The sequence below is a fragment of the Balaenoptera borealis genome, assembly GCF_965194805.1.
Source record: "Balaenoptera borealis genome assembly, chromosome: 5".
In the NCBI taxonomy this organism is placed as follows: domain Eukaryota; kingdom Metazoa; phylum Chordata; class Mammalia; order Artiodactyla; family Balaenopteridae; genus Balaenoptera; species Balaenoptera borealis.
In genome coordinates this window covers 120,466,810-120,487,758 of record NC_138862.1, presented here as the reverse complement: position 1 = coordinate 120,487,758, position 20,949 = coordinate 120,466,810, and the positions used below count along the sequence as shown (strand labels likewise).

At 36.8% G+C, this 20,949-nt stretch overlaps 1 protein-coding gene across 1 annotated transcript in view; it reads left to right on the top strand.

The window, feature by feature from the left end:
• LOC309629906 (endogenous retroviral envelope protein HEMO-like) overlaps positions 1-15,708 on the top strand; it is a 488,920-nt gene extending 473,212 nt beyond the window's left edge. Inside the window, exons 2-3 of the mRNA XM_082394491.1 lie at positions 864-9,964; positions 10,050-15,708. Of these exons, the coding sequence (XP_082250617.1) occupies positions 9,930-9,964; positions 10,050-10,758 (744 nt within the window). The 5' untranslated portion in view covers positions 864-9,929 and the 3' untranslated portion in view covers positions 10,759-15,708. The remainder of the gene's footprint in view (positions 1-863; positions 9,965-10,049) is intronic.
• Positions 15,709-20,949: the final 5,241 nt, after the last annotated feature.

Sequence of the window (20,949 nt, the reverse complement as noted above, 5' to 3'; positions counted from 1 at the left end):
AACCCAGATGAGAACAACTAGTTTAGAGACCAGCAAAAGAGAGGGTGACCTTTGTGGTAACTACAGTACTTTGTGAAACTCTGCGAAGAATCTAATGACCTACTGCAGATTTTTAGCACTTTGAGTCTTTCTCTTTGATTCTTACTCCTAAAAACTTGGCATGTCTCCATGTACTCTCAAATGTAAAATTTCTTTTATGGTGTCTGGAAGATTTGGGACAAGGAATTTAACAAAATGTTTAACAAGATACAAACACGATTGTCACAATTCAACCATACAGAGGTGCATATGTGTAAATAGTTATTAAGAGATGCTCAGGGCCCACTCAAGATAAGCAAAGATAATGTTTCTCTATTTTGTACTTACAAAAAGATATCACTTTTTCAATGTTATATAAATTACCTTAAATTGCCTCACTTCTCTAGACATCTGTTTCACCTCTGTTAAACAAGAAGTTAATCTAGATGAAACTAAGGCTCATCAGTTAGCCTATGAGATCATCACTTAGCGGGACTTTAGGCTCAGTGAAGCAGGTCACTGCGTGCACAGCAGGGGGCTGAGAGCCCCAGAGCCATGCCTGCCCCCTCCACTATTTCAAGCAATGTCTACTGAATAGCCACTCACTGTTGGAACTCTATTTGATTTAGGACTTAAAGTAGATTTTAGCTTTTAAAAAAATTTTTTCTGAGTAATGTTGAAAGAAAAAGATTTATTTATCCTCAACAATGAGCAATCCAAAGCTGCCTCAATGGAAGCTAAATTAGTGTTAAGGAATAGAGTCCCACAGACATAGAGAACAGACTTGTGGTTTCCAAGGGGGAGAGGTTTGGGGGAGGGATAGAGTGCATGGTTGGGATTAGCAGATGTAAGTTATATATAGAATGGATAAACAAGGTCCTACTGTATAGCACAGGGAACCATAGTCAATATCCTATGATAAATCATAATGGAAAAGAATATTTAAAAAGGAATGTATGTATAATTGAATCACTTTGCTGTACAGCAGAAATTAATACAACATTGTAAATCAATTATACTTCAATTTTTAAAAAAATTTTTAAAAAAAGGAATAGAGTCCACGTGCAAAGGGACAGCTCATCCATGCTCAGGTGTCCAGGGGCTCCTTTGTATCAGGCGCTGTGCTTGATGTGGAATTACAGAATCAGATTTCTCTCTCTTTTTTTCTCTGTCTCTATTAATCTATTTTATGGAGGTTAATATCCTAAAAGACAATCCTTAGCCACTCTGAGCTTCATGCCTGGACTGTACAGATTATTTCCTTTTTAGCTTAGAGAATTTCCATTTAGGTTTGTCACAGGGCTCCCTTTGTGAGAAGTAAATAAAAATAACTGATCCAGAATTTACTAATCCTTTAAAGGTCATTCAAATGTGACATATGGCGACCTATTGAGATGACATTTAGCATAACATGATGTGCACATTTTTAGTCAATTCAGCCTCCTAGTAATATAGATGGCACGTCATTTGAAATCAAATTATTTTTACTTACCCATATTAAAAAATACATTTTAGATGGAGGTGATTAATATCTTATAGTTACATACCCTAAGGCATATTTTCAATTAATATTTTCTTCTCTCTTGACTGAAGTGTCATTTTTTATTCATCAAAAATTTTAAAAGTATAACATCTATCAAAGTATCTCTAGTTTCCATCTTCTCACCTGTGTTGAAAATTTCTTGAATGGGTGGACTAGGTCATATGTTTGCCTCCCAGCACACTGAGCCTGTTCTGTTACCCGGTGTGTTTCTATAATAACAATTAGCCCGTAAACAATTGTAGTTGCACGTGAAAACTACCAGGACTTATATGAATTTTTTCTAGGAGAGGAAAAACAAACTATCAAGTAGTAGACTTAAGTTTTTTTTTTTTTTTTTACAAATTATTATTTTATTTATTTATTTCTTTATTTATTTATGGCTGTGTTGGGTCTTCGTTTCTGTGCGAGGGCTTTCTCCAGTTGCGGCGAGCGGGGGCCGCTCTTCATCGCGGTGCACGGGCCTCTCACTATCGCGGCCTCTCTTGTTGCGAGGCACAGGCTCCAGACGCGCAGGCTCAGTAATTGTGGCTCACGGGCCCAGTTGCTCCGCGGCATGTGGGATCTTCCCAGACCAAGGCTCGAACCCGTGTCCCCTGCATTGGCAGGCAGATTCTCAACCACTGCACCACCAGGGAAGCCCCTAGAATTAAGTTTTGAGCAGAAAAGGAGAGACCCTTTCAACTGTATTTTAAGGAAATTTAAACTGCCTGCCTGCACCCAGCTTTCCCTCTTCAGAGATGCACACGCCGTCGTGACTTTGGGCTGAAGAAAGTTAAACTTCCTCTGGTGCCCACCTTAACTGCAGCCCCCGGCTCACCTCTCCGCACCTGCACAGTCTCAGTGTCCCTAAGTCAGTATTTCCATTCTACTGATTTTACGTAGATTAACATCTCAAAAATAAATTCTTAGCCATTCTGAGCTTCCTGCCTGGACAGTACAAATTATTTCCAAAAATACAGTTATTATTAATTTTTGGTAGTGCTCTGTTCACAAAGTTGTGTAGGTTTTGAAAGGTCTGCCCCTGACCTTTTTAAAGATGTTTTATTATCTTTAGTGGAAGATTTACAAAATGCATGGGTATTCAGGTTCACATGTATTGTGTTAGGGAAGAATCCTCTATACTTGTTGTCTTGAGGAAAATAAATAAATGGTGAATATAGTTAATCAGGATTTATTTTTCTTAGGTTATTTGTAGTTAGACTTTCAAAAGTTTTTCCTTAAGTCATTTAGTTATCATGGTGCAGCATTCCTTTATTTAAAAGTCATTACAGTATTGCATATATTCTAATCTTATTTTTTGAAGCATTATCTGTTACTGGTTAGAATAAAATTCTGGTTCGAAGCTATTCTTTGTGGTACTAATTTTTTCCCATTTAAAAATATTAAAAATATCATGCAAAACATTGAGCAAAATAAAATAGATAGTCTATATTCAACACTGTAATAATCCTCTTACACATGTGTTTACTAAATTAAAATCTAGTTAAAGTTTCAAACCTGGTGAGATAGCCATTATTTTTCATCATTTTTATTACTAAGGAAAATATGTCTAAATGTAGCCTCTTATAAAAATACCTATTCCATTAGTGAAAAAACATTCACACAAAAAAGGAATTTTCATATTTTTAGTCTGGATGAAACTATACGACTAGACATTCATGACTGTCTTCAAGGTTATATCTTTTTTTCTTGCCAAGAGGAAGAGAAAAAAGCTACATATTGTAAATATTCATCTTCTTTCCCATCTCCAGAAGAGGAAAAAAATATAGAAGAGTGAAGAGGTCCATGATGCTTCAGAAAAGAGAAAAACACAAAAATCTGCGCTTAGGGAAAGCATGTCTGGTGCCCTGTGAGAGAAAGTGGGTTTTAATGCAGCCACCAATATTGAAGTTACAAAAGGGCTACTTATAGAAGTTGAACATATTACATGTACTGCTAAATTACCCATGAAACAGAAGAAAGAAGATATTTGCATCCATTTGCTAAAGCCACCTAGCACACTGCTGCAGACAGGTCTTGGCCAAGACAGTAAGCAAATCAGCCATGCTCTCCAAAAAAAAAAAAAAAAAACTGAAGCTATAGCTCACGTCTAAGGAATAAAATGTAGGGTGATTTGCAGCAGCTGAGGCAGTCTGTCTGTCCTGCCTACCTCGGAAGACTTTAGACACCTTTTCTGACAGGCAGATCACATGTTCCAGGTAGAGTGCACAGGCTGCTAGCTGTGTACAACAACTTTATGTATTTCAGCTAACATAAAGCGTCGATTTTTGAGCATTGTAACATATCTGTGATCATGGTGTATGGCCTCCAACCACTATTGCTAGGGAATTGCTACATAACTGTCATTACTGTTCATGTGTCACATTTTTATTACTGGCCATATTTTTATTACTTTCAATTTAGTTTCATGCATTGAGTTTAACTGCCATTTAAAATGACTTCTTGGTTGATGTGTCTAAAAGCTTTATTTTCACACCATCTGTAATAATTAAGAAAATGCCAACATCAAACTTTCAGAAAGAGTGTCAGCAGCTGAGAAGAAAATCGGAAAGCCCCAAATTAAGCATTCTTTTAGGAAATGTAGCATTACAAACCCTTTTGAAGGTACAGAAGAAAAAAATGTGCAGAAAAATTACATGTGATAAGAAAGCATTTTGTCATGGTTTAATTGACAACATTTTTTCATTCTTAGCATGTACAATAATGGTGCATCTTAGCAATGACAGCATAAGATTCAATAAAATACAGTATTTTTGAGGTGAGGAAGCATTACCTTTAGCAGCAATAGGTGTTTAACAATACTTAATGATCCTTTATCAATGATCAGTTATCAATAAAAAAGAACAAGTTTAAAAAAAAAAAAAAGAACACGTTTTGATCAGCCATGATAGAGGAAAGACTGAGTAATCTTATACTCTGTTTAGATAAAATATTACAAAATCATTGTCATATGAAGAAGTAATTAAAGAGTATACAGTCAAAAATTATGGAGAAAATATTATGGAGGTATATCAGTAAGTTAATGCAAATTTTTATAATTTTTACCTCAGTTTTTGATGTTTGTGATATTTGCCAGCTTTTAAAAATTATTAACTTCTAGTGATTTATTTTCTCATTCTAAGTAAATATTCACTTTTAAAATTAATTTATGTATCCAATTGTCTATTCTTTTTCTTGAAGAGGGCTCAGAAAATTGTGTAAGCTTCAGGCCCCAACAAACTTGTATCCATCTCTGCCAGAAGAGAAATCCCTGACTTCCATCTTCTTTTCTTTTTTTAAACATCTTTATTGGAGTATAATTGCTTTACAATGGTGTGTTAGTTTCTGCTTTATAACAAAGTGAATCAGTTATACATATACATATGTCCCCATATCTCTTCCCTCTTGCGTCTCCCTCCCTCCCACCCTCCCTATCCCACCCCTCTAGGTGGTCACAAAGCACGGAGCTGATCTCCCTGTGCTATGCGGCTGCTTCCCACTAGCTATCTATTTTACGTTGGTAGTGTATATATGTCCATGCCACTCTCTCACCCTGTCACATCTCACCCCACCCCCTCCCCATATCCTCAAGTCCATTCTCTAGTAGGTCTGTGTCTTTATTCCCGTCTTGCCCCTAGGTTCTTCATGACCTTTTTGTTTTGTTTTTTTTTTTCCTTAGATTCCATATATATGTGTTAGCATACTGTATTTGTTTTTCTCTTTCCGACTTACTTCTTTCTGTCCTCAGGATCTCACCAGTGCTTTCCATTGACTGACTGAACCTAGCTGTGAGTTAGTCAGCCAGCAAGCCCAGGAAAGGCAGATTGCAAAGGTCAAACCCCTGAGATACAGCGCAGTGCTGGAGAAGGGTTTGAGGGGTGGATGGATACAAGAGCAAACGGCAATGGCCACCACCAGCCACACATTGCAAACCATATTTAGAAAATCTGTCCCTGTCTCCTGCTCTGTCTCTCCTGGAATTGAGTGTAGGAATTGAACAACAGAATTTGCCACTTTTCCTCTTAGATTTCTAAATCAGTGCACAAGTTCGATTTCTCGTTATGTTTAGAGTGAGCTGATCCATTTCCTTGGCAGAGTCTAAATGTGGTTTTTCAAAAAAAGAATAGGAAGAAAAACTAGGGTGAAGTCCCACATTCATCTTTGCATATCACTCTCTTCGACATCAATGTGAATCCAATCTGTTGAAAAAAATCTGGGCATCCAATGCTTTCCTGAGTTATAACAACCCTTAATTAAAAACCAAAAAAAATCATAGCTAGCTAAGCTCAAAAAGACTTAAATTACTTAAAATGATTCAAATAAACTCTAGATCCTCTTGTACACACTTATAATGTCTTACAGATAATAAAAAGAATCTGTTCTGGTCAAAAGTAAACAGAAAAGGCTGTTCTATTTAATTTTATTGCTTTATAATATGTTCAGAGATGGTCAGGAAATATATGACCTAGTTTATTTTCTGTGTACATCATTAAAGTAATGCCAAAAAAATTAGTGAAAAAGATGTTTCAATACCAAAGAATCCACATGTCTGTGTTGAACTTACCACTTTAAACACTGGTGGTTATGAACAACCTAGTGGTAAGAGTTTATTATAAAATAACATTGATTTTATGAGGTGAGATTAAAGAGTCCTCTAAAATAGAGAGCATTCTTTCATAAATAAAAAATAATTAATAACATAAGTAAAATTCCAGTTTCTTGTAAATCATATTTAAAATGATGACTATATTCCTATTTTTAAATGACGTCAATTCAAAGGGTTTTAAATGTTGTGTACAAAGAACAAAAGGTACCAATATTTTGAATAATGTTTTAATTTAAATGTGATTTCAAATGTGAACAACAGCAATTTGATACAGAAAAGATTTATTCATTATGAATTTAGAAACACGTATGTTAATATCTACAATGTGCTGGACATTGTTGCATTAAGGAGATCATGTTACCATTAGTTTTCTTATTTTACAATCAGCAAAATAAAAATCAGTGGGAGTAACGGATTCTCCCCACTTCCCAGAACTACTAAGTATGGTCTAGGAACACAAAAAATCAAATATTTTTCTTTTTTTTCCAATATACTGACTATTAGGTAGAATAACCAATTAAAATTATGTATTTCTTGTATAAATATAAGTTGGTCCTCTTAGAGAATGTCATTAAAATCATACTTTTTTTAATTCTCCAAAGAGCAGCAAACTTGGCTGCAATGTTAACATAGTCCTAAATCATCTCTCTCAGGAGCTATATTTATGCAAAACCAAGTAGACACCTACCCTTCTTGTGGGATTTAAGTGTGAGTTTCTGAGGTCTCAATCTTGTCTTCTTTTGTCATAACCTGAAATGTTGTCTGAAGTTTTCTTTTTAATTTACTTTCTCCAAATCTAACCCTCCAACTGCTTGCTTCAGAATTACTCAAGGACCCAGGCAACTAGGCAAGGGGAAAAAAAAAAAAAAAACATGTAGCTTGCAAAGGCAGAAGTAAAATCATCTATATTCGCAGATGAGAAGATCTTGTGATAGAAAATTCTAAGTAGTCTACTAAAAAACCATTCGAACTAATAAATGAGCTCAGCAAGGTTGCAGAATACTAGATTAATACACAAAAATCAATTATTTCTGCACACTAGCAATGATCTTTCCAAAAGTAATATTAAGGAAAAATTTCTATTTACAGTAGCATCAAAGAGAATAAAATATTTAGTATAAATTTAACCAAAAAAAGCACAGGAATGGAATACAAACTACAAAACATTAGTGACAGAAATTAAAGAAGGTCTGAATAAATGGAAAGACATTGTATGTACACCAGTCATAAGACTTGATATTGTTAGGGTGATAATATTCCCCATATTGGTCTACAGGTTCAAAGCAATGCCTATCAAGACCCCAGCTAGCTTCTTTGCAGAAACTGACAAATTAATCCTAAAATTTATACAGAATTGCAAAGGACCCAGAATAGCCAAAACAATCTTGAAAAAGAAGAATGAAATTAGAGGACACACATTTCCCTTTTTCAAAATTTAACACAGACCTACAATAATCAGAGTGTGGTACTGGTATAAGAATAGACAGATATTAATGGAATAGAATGAGAGTCACAAAAGAGACTACATTTACAGTCAATTGACTTTCAACAACAGTCTCAAGACATTTCAATGAGGAAAGAATAATCTTTTCAACAAACAGTGCTGGGACAACCAGATATATCCACATGCAAAGGGATGAAATTGGATCCATACTACACACTACATCAGGGGTCCCGAACCCCTGGGCCACGGACCACCTGTCCGTGGCGTGTTAGGAACCAGGCCCCACAGCAGGAGGTGAGTGGCAGGCGAGCTAGCCAAGCTTCATCTGTATTTACAGCTACTCCCCATCGCTCGTATTACCGCCTGAGCTCCGCCTCCTGTCAGATCAGCAGCGGAATATAGATTCTCATCGGAGCGCGAACCCTACTGTGAACTGCACCTGCGAGGGGTCTAGGTTGCTTGTTCCTTATGAGAACCTAATGCCTGATGATCTGAGGTGGAGCTGAGGCAGTAATGCTAGCGCTGGGGAGCGGCTGCAAATACAGATCATCATTAGCAGAGAGGTTTGACTGCAGAGACCATAATAAATCAGTTGCTTACAGACTCATATCAAAACCCTATCAGCCATTGGCAAGTGAAAACAAGCTCAGGGCTCCCACTGATTCTGCATTATGGTGAGTTGTATAATTATTTCATTATATATTACAATGTAATAATAATAGAAATAAAGTGCACAATAAACATAATGTGCTTGAATCGTCCCGAAACCATCCCCCATCCCCCCAATCCGGGGAAAAATTGTCTTCCATGAAACCAGTCCCTGGTGCCAAAAAGGTTGGGGACCACTGCCCCACATACAAAAATTAACTCAAACCCACCTGGTCTCTTGGCCTCTTGCAGCGGGGAGGGCACCCAGCCGATCCTCGGGCCCTGGTGGGGCTGGGCTCACCTCACGTCCCCTCCAGCTTTGCCAGCCCGGAGCTCCGCTGCTCCCAGTGGCCAGAACGCAGGAATAGAGCAGCTCTCGGCGGCCCGGGTTGGGGTCGGACGGCCGTGCCGTGCCCCTCCCAGGCGGCACGAGGCACACACGCTGCGCCCGGCCACCCCGAGGCTTCCCAGCGCGCAGGCGCGGTAACAAGTTTGCACTTCGCTTTCCCAGGGCGCAGGCCCAGCTACTCTGCAGCGGGCTCGCGCCAGCCCGGACTGCGGCGGCAACGGCCAGTCTCCGACCAACCGTGGGCCTGGGGAGTTTGTCTCCAATGACAGCGGGTGCAGCAGCCTGAGTTCTAAGCACAGGAGATGAGTATACATCAACATTTTTAGGAGAAAACGGACATTGTCAACTCACTGGGAGAAGCCTTAGGAAGTACTGCTAACCACCTACACTGTCATCAGAATGAAAGTCCTCCTGGATTCACATGAGACACCAAGCTAGATGCAGATCATCACCCCCCAGGGCAATGAGAAGGCCATCTCTATGAGTGACCTCAAATTGAGGATTTCCAGAGCTTACTCAGGCTCTAGAAGCAGACGACACCACGAAATAGAAGGCTTTACCCGAGATCTCAGATCAAGAATTTTGTCTCCATTTATCTTCCCTCGAAACCTCTTCTCCTCTCCCTGACCTGCAGAATTCTCTGACCTAGAAATTTAAACAAAACCCTTCCTCTTTAGTTACAGACAGATTGACTGGAGGTTGTTTGTCTTAGCCTATCCTCCCCCTATTCCTCCACCATGGGCTCCCTTTCAAACTGTGTCTTGCTTCGACTAACTCTTACTGCTTTTTCAACAGTTTTAGCACAGCCCCAAAACCCACTCACACGAGTCTTTCAAACCCTGGCCACCTTAACTAATCAGTCTAATTGCTGGTTATGTCAGCGTCTAAATAACGCACACGAGCCTGAACTAGGTTTTGTTCCTGCCAGTGAAAGCGCCTGGTGGACCCATTCTGGGTAGTAGATGAATGGAAGGCACTCTACTTCCTCCTACTGCAGAGTGACTTGGCATTGGGGAAACCCCATGGAGGCTCGAGGTCTGTCCTTCACTCAGGTGAGGCTATCGGAGGGAAAATTTTCTCTTTGCCTTGCAAATAAAAACAGCACTGGACCCTTCCTAGGTAACATACCAAAACAAGACTGTAATCAAACACTATGGTTCGATTCCACGGATGTCACCTTCAAACCATCCTTAGATGTCATAAATGAGTTCCAGACTGATTATAATGATACAAATGTTTACCTAGTCACTGGACAGTATTCTTGGTCTGCAGGCCACACAAATGGGACCTGAAACAGCTCAGCTGTTCCCCAGGTTGGTCTACCCGATACCCCAGGCTACAGATGGGTCGACCAAACTTCTGGAATGACCTGGTCAGGTAATGACACCTATCTCAATAGCTGCCAAAACCAGACTGAAGGTCTCCTCTACCAGATATTTCACAACCTGTTTTGCTCTTACAGCCTGACAGAGGCACATGGGAAATGCAGATGTACAGATGCCAACATAACTAACGACAAAGTCCACCATGGACACCAAACTCCAAACTGGTGGGTCATACGTTCCGCTCTGACCTTGTCTGTGAACACCTCTGGTCTGTTTAGTTTATGTGGCAATAAGGTATATAAAGGGTTCCCACCTAAATGTTCAGGACGATGTGGACTTGGTTACCTGGCACCTTCCCTCACTAGGTATCTCACTTTAAATGCTAGCCAGATTACAAACCTGGGCTCCTTCAGGCATAAAGTAGCACCACATAGACGCATCCAACCAGAAATCGTAGGCAAGCCACTCCTGTATCGCAATACTGATTCAGTAAGGATGCTTTTTCTGAGTTGGAGAACTTCTGACCTAGAGGAAGCAATTCTGAACATTTCCAAAGTCATGGAACATGGATTCACCGCCGCCCCACAGACCTTGAAAGCACGTCCATCAGGGGTTAGTAGTTTCGCCTCTGTGCTCCGAAGTCACCATCTCCTGGCTACACAGGCTGTCCAACAAGGAACACAGTGTGCCATCGCTGGCAGACAATGCTGCTTGTATGAAAATAAATCAGAAGAAATACAGAATTGTGTGAACCGTTTAAAAGAACAGGCCAAAATCCCACGTAAAATGAGTGAAGCACCGTTGATTAATTGGACTGATCTCGAGAATAAGCAACTGGTTCAGTGAAAGATGGGGCCATGCGTTGGGTTTTGCTCTTTCATGCGTATTCATCCTTGTTATCTGTGTTTTTGTCTGCACATCTCTTACCTCCTGACTTCTAATCCAAGTCTCTCCACAACAATCTCTCCAGCTCCTTGCCTGTGAAACTTCATGACAGGTTATAACAGGGACATGAAGGGACTAACCACACCAAAATGGCATAAAGACTATTTTAAACTGAGAACATCTGAACAAACAGAAGCTGCAGTGGAAAACAAAACAAAACAAAACAAAACAAAACAAAGAAACATCTCTAAACTTCCCTTTAATGAGTAAATTATGTCTTTCTCAGAATTCAGCTGCCATAAACCCATCTCTGAGGGAGTTTTCTGTAAGGGAGGAGCCTGGCTTGGCATCAGGACCTGCCAAGGAATTATGGGACTACATCCTGTGAGAACCTTCCATATTTTCCCACTGAGACCTTAATACCTTTCCCCACCCCCATCCCTTTAAGCTGGTATATAAATCCTTACTCCTTATAGCATGCTGCTGTATACATGTGTAATAATCTTTGCTCCTATTAATCTGTCTATTAATTCACAGGCCCCCCAACTACTTCAACCTAAGTTGGTAAAGGAAAGGTTTTCTTCCCAATAACACTTTCTAGACTTTTCTGGATATACCAGAGGGTGTGTTCAAATACATAAAGGAATTTGGAAATCTTGATTTTGTTTGAAGGTGAAAGAGTCCAGTGTACATGTACACAAGCTCTGTGGAAATCCTTTTAAATTTGTCTCAAACAGTAAACTTTGGGTAATCAAAAAAAAAAAAATTACCTTAAACTAGATCATAGAAATACATGTAAATGCAAAAATTATAAGAAATACAGGAGTAAATCTGCATATTCTTGGGTTAGGTAATAGTTTCTTAGATATGACACCAAAAGCACAGACAACAAAGGAAAGTAAATAAATAAATAAATAAATTAGACTACATCAAAATTAAAAACTTTTGTGCTTCAATAGCCAACAAGAAAGTGAAAAGACAACCCACAAAATGATGGGAGAAAATATTTGAAAATCATATATATAAGATACTTGTATTCAGAATATTTATTAATGAGTCTTACAACTCATTAACAAAAGGACAAATAATTAAAACTTGAGCAAAGAATTTGAATAGACATTTTTCCAAAGAGAATATACAAATGGTCAAAAGCACATGAGGAAATGTTCAACACCTTTAATCATTAGGGAAACTCAAAACCACAGTGTGATACCACTTTACATGCACAAGAGTGGTTAAAATTTTTTTACAAGGGGGACAATTACAAGCATTCACGACGATGTGAACCTTCATACATGCTGAGGGTAAAATAAACGGTATAGCTGCTCTAGAAAAACCTTCACCAGTTCTTCAAAAAGTTAAACAGTAATAACTCAGTAATACCACTTTTAGGTTTATACCCAAGAGAAATAAAAATATACATCAAAACAAAAACTTTATATGTATGTTCCTAGCAGCATTATTTATGAGTCAAAAAGTAGAAACAACTCAAATGTCCATCACTTACTTGATGAATAGATATACTAAGAGGTATATCCATAGAATGGAATATTTTTGGCAAAAAAAAAAAAAAAATGAAATACTGTTACATACTACCACAAGGATAAACCTTGAAAACATTCTGCTAAATGAAGGAAGCCAGTCACAAAGATGACATATTTTATGATTCTATTTATTTTAAATGTCTCGAGTAGGCAAATCTATGGAGACAGAAAGTAGATTTGTGGTTATCAAGTGCTGGGGGGAATGGGGAGTCATTGCTAATGGGTATGGGGTTTCTTTTGGGGTGATGAAAATGTTTTAAAATTGACTGTGGTGATAGTTGTACAACTCTGTGAAAATATCAAAACAGTTGAATTATACATTTTGAATGGGTGAATTGTATGGCATGTGATATATATTTCAGTGAAGCTATTTTTTCATGTCATAACAGGAGATAGAAAAGAAAGAATAATTCTGGAAGCTTGTTTAAAACACAGATCACTCGACTCAACTCCGTACAGCTGAAACAGAGTTCCTGGGAATGCTGTCCAAAAGTCTGCAATGGTTTTCACAATTTCACCAAGTACCCCTTAAGCACCCTGCTTTACGCTGCAGAGGTTACTAAACCGGAAACGGCTCAGGAGCAATGACTATTCTGGCTATTAGGCATCATTCCACCCTCAGCGTCAGTGACCAGGTTGAGTTTTGATCTACAGGGAATGAGCTTTTCACACAAAAAGAAGGCAATCACTCCTTTTGGGTGAGAGCACTAAGAAAGAAGGGGGTATAGAGTTTGGTTTGAGTGTTCCAAGAGACAAAGTTGCCCACTTGGCAGTATTCCCCTCGGCTAGCCAGGTAGGAACCAGGAGCACCAGAGGGGCAGCCCCATAGCCAGAACCCTGGACTTGTGCTGCTCTGTTGCCAGTCTAACTTTTAGCAAAGATAAAAGCAGGGAACAAGTGGAACCCCAAGGATAGAAAAGATCCTGACTGTGAATGTTCAAATCATGCAAAAGCAAACAAACAAAACAAAAACAAAAACAAAAAACTTCAAGCTTTATTTTTAAGTGATTAGTTTCTTATGAGAGATGATTCTATGTCATGACACATTATATTTGGCAGGAAACACATTAATTTCCTACTACTGTTAATTTTTATATCTTTGTAAAGTACATATATACTAGCTCCAAGTTATCTGTGGAGCCTTCTGTAGTCACCTCCTTTGACAGATCAAAATGGACCCACAAAATATGAAGTTTTGTTCTATTAACATATACTGAGAAACTTTTGTTTCACATAGTGTTTTTTAAACTAATTCATTTTACATATTGTAGCAGGTTTCTTTTGACTCTCTGTCCCAAACAATCATTTCGATCAGCTTTTCAACAAAGGTTTAGGGAAATAGATAACATTTTTAAAGTTATGGATTTATATTTTTCCCAGAGAATAGCAAGAAAAAAGAAAACCTCTCTGGTCATACTGTCAGTGTCAATGTTAAATGTCAAGATGACATTTAATGACTAATCTACAAAAAGTAAATGAGTTATCTTTATTCCCTTGCCCTTACACCAGGATAGGCTTCCTGTTACTTAAACAAATTTCCATCCTATTCAAAAAGACTCAGGAATCAGGGCCTTTGTCAAAGAATCTGAGATAATATATTAGGGTCTGTGAAAGCTTGAAAAATACAACTTATTAATTTAACATTTTGCATATTCAGAAGAGTCATTTCTTCTCAGGGCCATTTGAAAAGAATGAATTTTTAGCACTGCTTCAGCTAACAGAAGGAACATTATAAGAATTTTAAAGATTCTTGTAAAGCTGTCTACATCAAGCTGAGTCCATTTATCATTGACTATTTTAAGTCTAACTCTTAGCTCTTACTTTTCTGATTTAACATAAATTTAATTGGGGGTTCTCTGGCTCCTTTCAAGTTTATAAAAGGAAATTTCATGAGGAAAAATGTGGAATATTGTTTTTCAATTTGGTATAATATTAACTTGAAATAGAAATCTCCAAAATGGTTTAAAAGTCACTTTAAAATTTGTACTTTGGGACCGCTTTTGACATTTTAATGCAGTAATGATTTTCTCTATTTCTAGTGAATTTTTGAAGGAAGGAATATTAACCAGATTCTTATACATAAAGTATTCATCTAAATGTATTCAAGAACCAGAGCTATTAAAACTTAACTAGTAACTCTTTAGTAACTAGTGAGTAATTAATTTACTTATTTAGCATTTGTATATGTAGATAATACTAACAATTGTCCTGCTTTGCATAAATATGATTAAAGACAGGTTAATTTTGGAATCTAATACAAAATATTAGATACTTTACATATGTCCTCTAATCCCTGATGACTTCTAGAAAGCCTTTCAACTCAATAAAATATAGTCATTCATATGTTAATATAAATAGAGATAAAGGGTGGGGTGGGGTAGGGAATAACATCAAGAAAAGATGAAGAAAGGTTTTGCTTAAATCCTAAATTTCATTCTGAACATACTAAGAAAAGAAATAGTATTGATTATAAAGTATTTTATATACCTTATTTTTTATAATATCTTCAGTATATTTAATTGAAAATAAATATTAATTTGGTATGTAAATCACCTATAATTGCACCTATAAAATGATATATAATTCTTATTTTCTGAATAATTTGGTCTATTTGTGTATTTATATGGATATGTATATAATTTTCATGTTTACATGCATAAATGAATAATGGGTGAAGCTTATGTTTTTCACTACTTCAGAATTTTACTTATTTTTAATTATGAAAAATTTCAAATATACATTGAAGTAGAAAAGCTACTACAATGGACTTTCACGTATCTTTCACCAGAGTCAACAATTATCAAGACTTTGCTTCAACAATTATCAAGACTTTGCTTCTTGCTTCATATGCCTCTTTCTCTTTTTATCTCCTTCATTTGCTCATTAAAGCAAATGGCAGATATCATATCATTTCACTTTCACATAGTTTCATATGCAACCAGAAAAATAAGTGGGCTTCCATCTTATGTCACCTTAACGCCTAACAGAATTATCATAACCCATAAATGTATTCAAATTTCCAAAATTGCTCAGAAATATGTTTTTATTGTCGTTTTGTTTGAACTAGGATCTAAACAAGATCCACAATTGGTATTTGGCTGTTGTGTCTTTAAAGTCATTTTAAGTCTAAAAATATAGAGCATATTCCTTCTTTTTTTTTTTTTTTTTTTTGCTTCTCTGCTACTGACCTGTTAAAGAAACTGGGTCAGTTGTCCTGCAGAATGTCCCACATTCTGGGTTTGTCTGCTTCCTTGTGGTAAGTTCCACTTACCTATTGTTGAATATCCAACAATCCCCCAATTTAAAATAGCAACATATTATCTATTATCTTAGTGCTATGGATTGACTGGGCTCAATTCCAATATTCAGTCTGATATGACTGAATATATTCCATATATATTCAGGTATATTCCATATACCTGAAAGTTGACGCTGCCTCTCAGCTTGGAAATCGGTGAGGCAATCAACAGAAAGGTTTATCTGTGGCATCTTCATGTGGCTTGAGACTGCTTACAGCATGAAAGCTAGATTCCAAGTGTGAACATACCAAAACATATGCTCAACAGCAGATGCTGAAGGCTTCTTATCATCTAGCCTTGGATGTCACACAGTGTCACTTCTGTAACATTCTATTGATCAAAAAGCAAATCTCAAGAATCTCAAGCCTAGATTCAAGGGGAAGGGGACTATCTAAAAGAGTAAAGATAAGGTTATTCATTGGAGAGCACTCTTTAGAGTTTAGCTACTATACTGTGTTTTTTAATTGGTTCCTTTAGTACCAATATATCCTATCAATGGAAGTTAACTCTAAAGGCTTAATTACATTCAATTATTTTGGCCAATGATATATCCTAGTGGTACTCTATACTTTATATTACACCATATCAGAAGGCACATAGTGCCAGGTATGATTTAAGGCATCTTACAAATTTATATGAAAACCAACATAGCATAAAGTAAGATAATGAGAAAAATATTAAAGATAAGTGAGAGTAGATATATAAGATGCTATTAAAATACAGTGCATAAAAATATGTGCACTTAAAGAGTCTCTCATCCCACCTCCCACAGCTTCCATGCCCTGCTATGGAAGGACACATCAGAATCTCCAAGAAGAATGGAGCATGATGGCCCTTAATATGTCATTTTGAATATTGTCTTATTCACATGACTGAGCTCTTTAATAAGTGCATCTGTGTTGTTGGGAAAGAGAATCACATATGTCACATACGAGGTAGTCGTCCAGTGTGAGTCATTAGGAAACCATCTCATGATTCTGGGCAAGATGGACATCTGCCCAGTCCTACACTGTGAGAAATTAAGGATGTGTTGACTGAAGGACATTATTCTTCTCAAAGGAAACTCTGAAATCACTCAAATGATTGAACAAGTACTTGCCTGAGACTAAGGAGACTCACCAGATAGATCTGTCAGGTAAAATACTGGATGCCCAATTGAATTTGAATTTTGGATAAACAATGTTTTCTTAAAAAGCATTAGGTATGTTACATGCACTATTTGGGACATACTAAAATAAATTTTTTGTTGTGTATATGAAATTCAATTTAAATTGGTGACCTGTATTTTTGTTTCCTAAATCTGGCAATTTTAACCCCAGAGGACATGAAAAAAAAATCTCGATTTGATAAATTTAAAACAAAACTCTATTATTATAATGATTTTATTATGAAAGAACATCAGTGAGGCTCCCACAGCATGTCTGATTTGTATAGCATGGTCTGAAAGTTTCAAACTTCCTCTTTAGTGTATTTTGTGCCTAGAAAATAATAATTTGTAGAGTTTGCTACTCAATTTAGGACATTATAACTCAATTCAGGGCATATAGTCATTCAAAAAGTAATGCACAATTAGCTATGGTTAGAAATTACCCTGTTGCCTAGTACCAGGCAAAGAACAAAAGTATGAGTAACAAAAATAAAACTTTTCCATATGAAGGATGGATAGAAGCGTTACTCCAATTATGAAGTAATTACGGTCCAAAGTATCTTAGTAAACCAACCTCACCACAGCTAGTATCCAAAAGATTCAAGTCAAAAAGCCTTGACTGGAAGACAAATAACACAAATGTTACTACGAGATTAATGCATTCATCATGATAGCCCTTTCAAGAATTTATACAACACATAATCTAATATAGCATGATCTCAAGAGTATAGCTCAGGATTCAGGTTGCCCAGATTGATTTCCTGCTTCTTCCATTACTAGCTTTTTGTCTTTGGGTAAGCTCCTAACTTCTCTATGTCTCAATTCCTCTTCTGCAAAATGGGGAAGATAATATCTACAGCATAAGTTGTTTTGAGAATTGTTACTCCATGTAAGGCACTTAACCCAGTGCTGGTACATAGTGGGCACACAATCAATTTTGTCCATAATGATGATAGAAGATAAGGATGGTGGTGGTGATACTGAAAAAAATAGGTGTTAAAAAGAGGCATAGAAATGCTATTAGTTGTTATTACCAGGCAGACTTGGTTTTCATTCTTATTCTTCCATTATTTGTGAAACTTTCTAAAACAATGTAACTTTTATAATCAATCAAACCTAACATTTTAACTGCCCTTACAATGAATAATCAGAGTGTATTTTTTTACAGCTTGAGCACAAAAGTTTTCGTTGCCCCAGTCAACTTCCTGATCCTCTATAGTGTCTAAAATCACAATCATACCTTTAGAATAAAAGTGTGTATGTGTTACTTGGGAAAAAGAGAAGATATCGGTATAATCACAATGATGTTCCTTAGTATTGAGCACATCAGGCATCAGATGATTTAGCTAATGCTTAGGAAGGAGTAAGAAGAGAACTAGACAAGATATTGAGGTTTTCATGGAGAAAAAAAGTAGAGGGGCCAAGAAGGAAAGTTCTGAAATGCAGGGAGCTGTTTGGGGTGAGGAAGCATGGAAGAAGGAAGGCTGTGTGCAGCCTGAAGGTACAAGGTATCTGGGGGTGATTTCATACTGGAGAAATTTTGGCCACAAAATTGGAGATAAAATGCCAAGAGAGTAATCTGATTCATAACTTTGCCTACCATAGTCCTCAGAGTAATAATGTTGGTGAAAATGATAACCTATTGTGCTTAGCTGGTTTCAAACTATTCACATATTTTAGGCTTTCAATTCTTTGTTTTCCTCATATTTAAACTTAGTTTGGAAAACCAGTGCACATTTTGGAGATAGCTTTCTTTTTTTAATCTCATGTCTCATTTTGACCTAGAAGCCACTAAATATTTATGTTTTTGCAGATTCTCATAATTCATACCTTAAATAATATTCAATAACTTTTCTATCACCTCTAAAACAATAATCCCTGAATCTTTTTCTCTAGCTAAACCTTCTTTCATGAACTCCAGGTCTGTAAACATTTACTTGGAATCCCCCGGGGAATTGCAAACTCAACATGTCCTGAAGGGAGCTTGTCAGCTTCCTTTCCTACCACCCATACCCCTATGTGTACTATATTAGAGACTGGAAAACCCCTTACTCATTTGTTTCTCGCCACACAACCCCCGAAGTCACACAGTTCTGCATTTCCAGTTCTCCTTTACCATTTTAGTCCATGGTAGTCTTTTTTCCTCCCCCAATGCACAGTTAGTTATACCATAGGAAAAATGTAAACTCCACCCTTGGAGGCTACCCTCACTTTTTCAGTGTTACAACACTGCTATGTATTTAGAAGATTCCATTTATACTTTCCTAAATTAGCCCATTTTAAGCTTTTTAAGCCAACCTTATATAAACTTTTCTGTTAAAGGACATATGGATTTCTTTAGTGTTTTATAATATTCAGCTCAACAAGGAGAAATTTTGCCTCCAAATTTTCCAAACACATAGAATGTTTCTGTTAACAATTAAATGCATATCTCTAGATGAAGAAACAAACAGAACATAATGAAAACTTGGTAAGGTACAGACTAAGTGAGGCTTCAAGCATGTTACAGAAGTCAAAGAACACACTTTTGTGGGACAGATTTTGTCACCTTGTAAAGATCATCTGCCATTAAGTGGGTTAGCGACTTTCCTTTGTTCAAAAAAAAATATGACTGACATTATTTAGTAATTTAAAAATAATTGTCAAAATAAAATTAATTGGTGGGCTCTAAGAATTTATACTTTATCATCCTCATAATGTTTACTTCAGGCTTCCTTTACCACTCTCTGAATCATCAGTCATTTAAGACAATTTTTTTCATGACATTTAATTAGGAAACATTTTGCCATCTGAATTTTATGTATTATCTCCTCTTCATATTTTTTTTCAGAAAAACTCTGTGAGTTGTCTGAGGCAGATGAGAAAGTTGTGGTGAAATATATTATGAAATATTGCCCCTTGTGTTCTTTCCCAAAGTTTTCTTGTACGCTGTGACCCTTCCCAAATGAACTGCAAGATACAGCTATTTCTTACTCCCAAGATGTTCTCAAGAATTAGTGGAAAGAGAACCAGCCAGTTACAATAAGGGTTTTGTCTCTTGTGACAAGAAAGGTGGGGTTCTCAGTGGAGGTATTGGTGATCATCTGACTGGAGAGTAGTTGAGGATATAAACATTCCTGCAGATACCAACATCAATGATTTACTGTACCCAAGATCCAGACTGGATGGCCTACATCTGAGCAAATGACAATGTGGCACAGATAATGGTGCCAGAAGCCAGAATCTTCCTCTAAATCACTCCTTACCCACCAACTAAATTTCAGGATGCTCATGAAGTTCTATAACCACCTCAGGAAGAAAGATGGTGAGGAGATCACGAAATGAGGTGAAACACACCTAAACTTTGCCCTCCTTCTAGAACCTTTCTACTCACAACTTCTCAAATGGAAATAAAGCACTGGTCTTATATCTTATCTCAGAACCTTTTTTCCCCAGCTTTACTGAGAAATAATTGACATACATCACTGTGTAAGTTTAAGGCACACAGCATGGTAGTTTGATTTACATATATTGTGAAATGGTTACCACAATATGTTCAGCTAACATCCATCATCTCATACAGATGCAATAAAAAGAAAAAAAAGGAGAAAAGAAAAAAATTTCTTGCTGTGATGAAAACTCAACGATTTTCCTATATATCATACAGCAGTGTTAACTAGAGTCATCATGTTGTGCAGGACCCTGTGCACTCTTGGTGGGATTGTAAATTGGTGCGACTACTATGGAAAACAGTATGGAGGATCCTCAAAAAATAAAAATAGAGCTATCATATGATCCAGCAATCCTACATCTGGGAATACATCCAAAGGAAATAAAATCACTATCTTGAAGAGATATCTGCACCCCCATGTTCATTGCAGCATTATTTACAACAGCCAAGACATGGAAACAACCTAAGTGGATGAATGGATTAAAAAGTTATAATATATATATATATGTGTGTATATATATACACACACATGTATTTACATATATATAATGCAATATTATTCAGCCATAAAATTTAGGGATACTCTATCATTTACGACAACATGGACGGACCTTGAAGGCATTATGCTAAATGAAATAAGTCAGACAGAGAAAGACAAATACGATCTTGTTTATATAAGGAAACTTAAAAAAAAGAAAAAAAGAAAAAAGAAAAAGAAAAGAAAGAAACTCA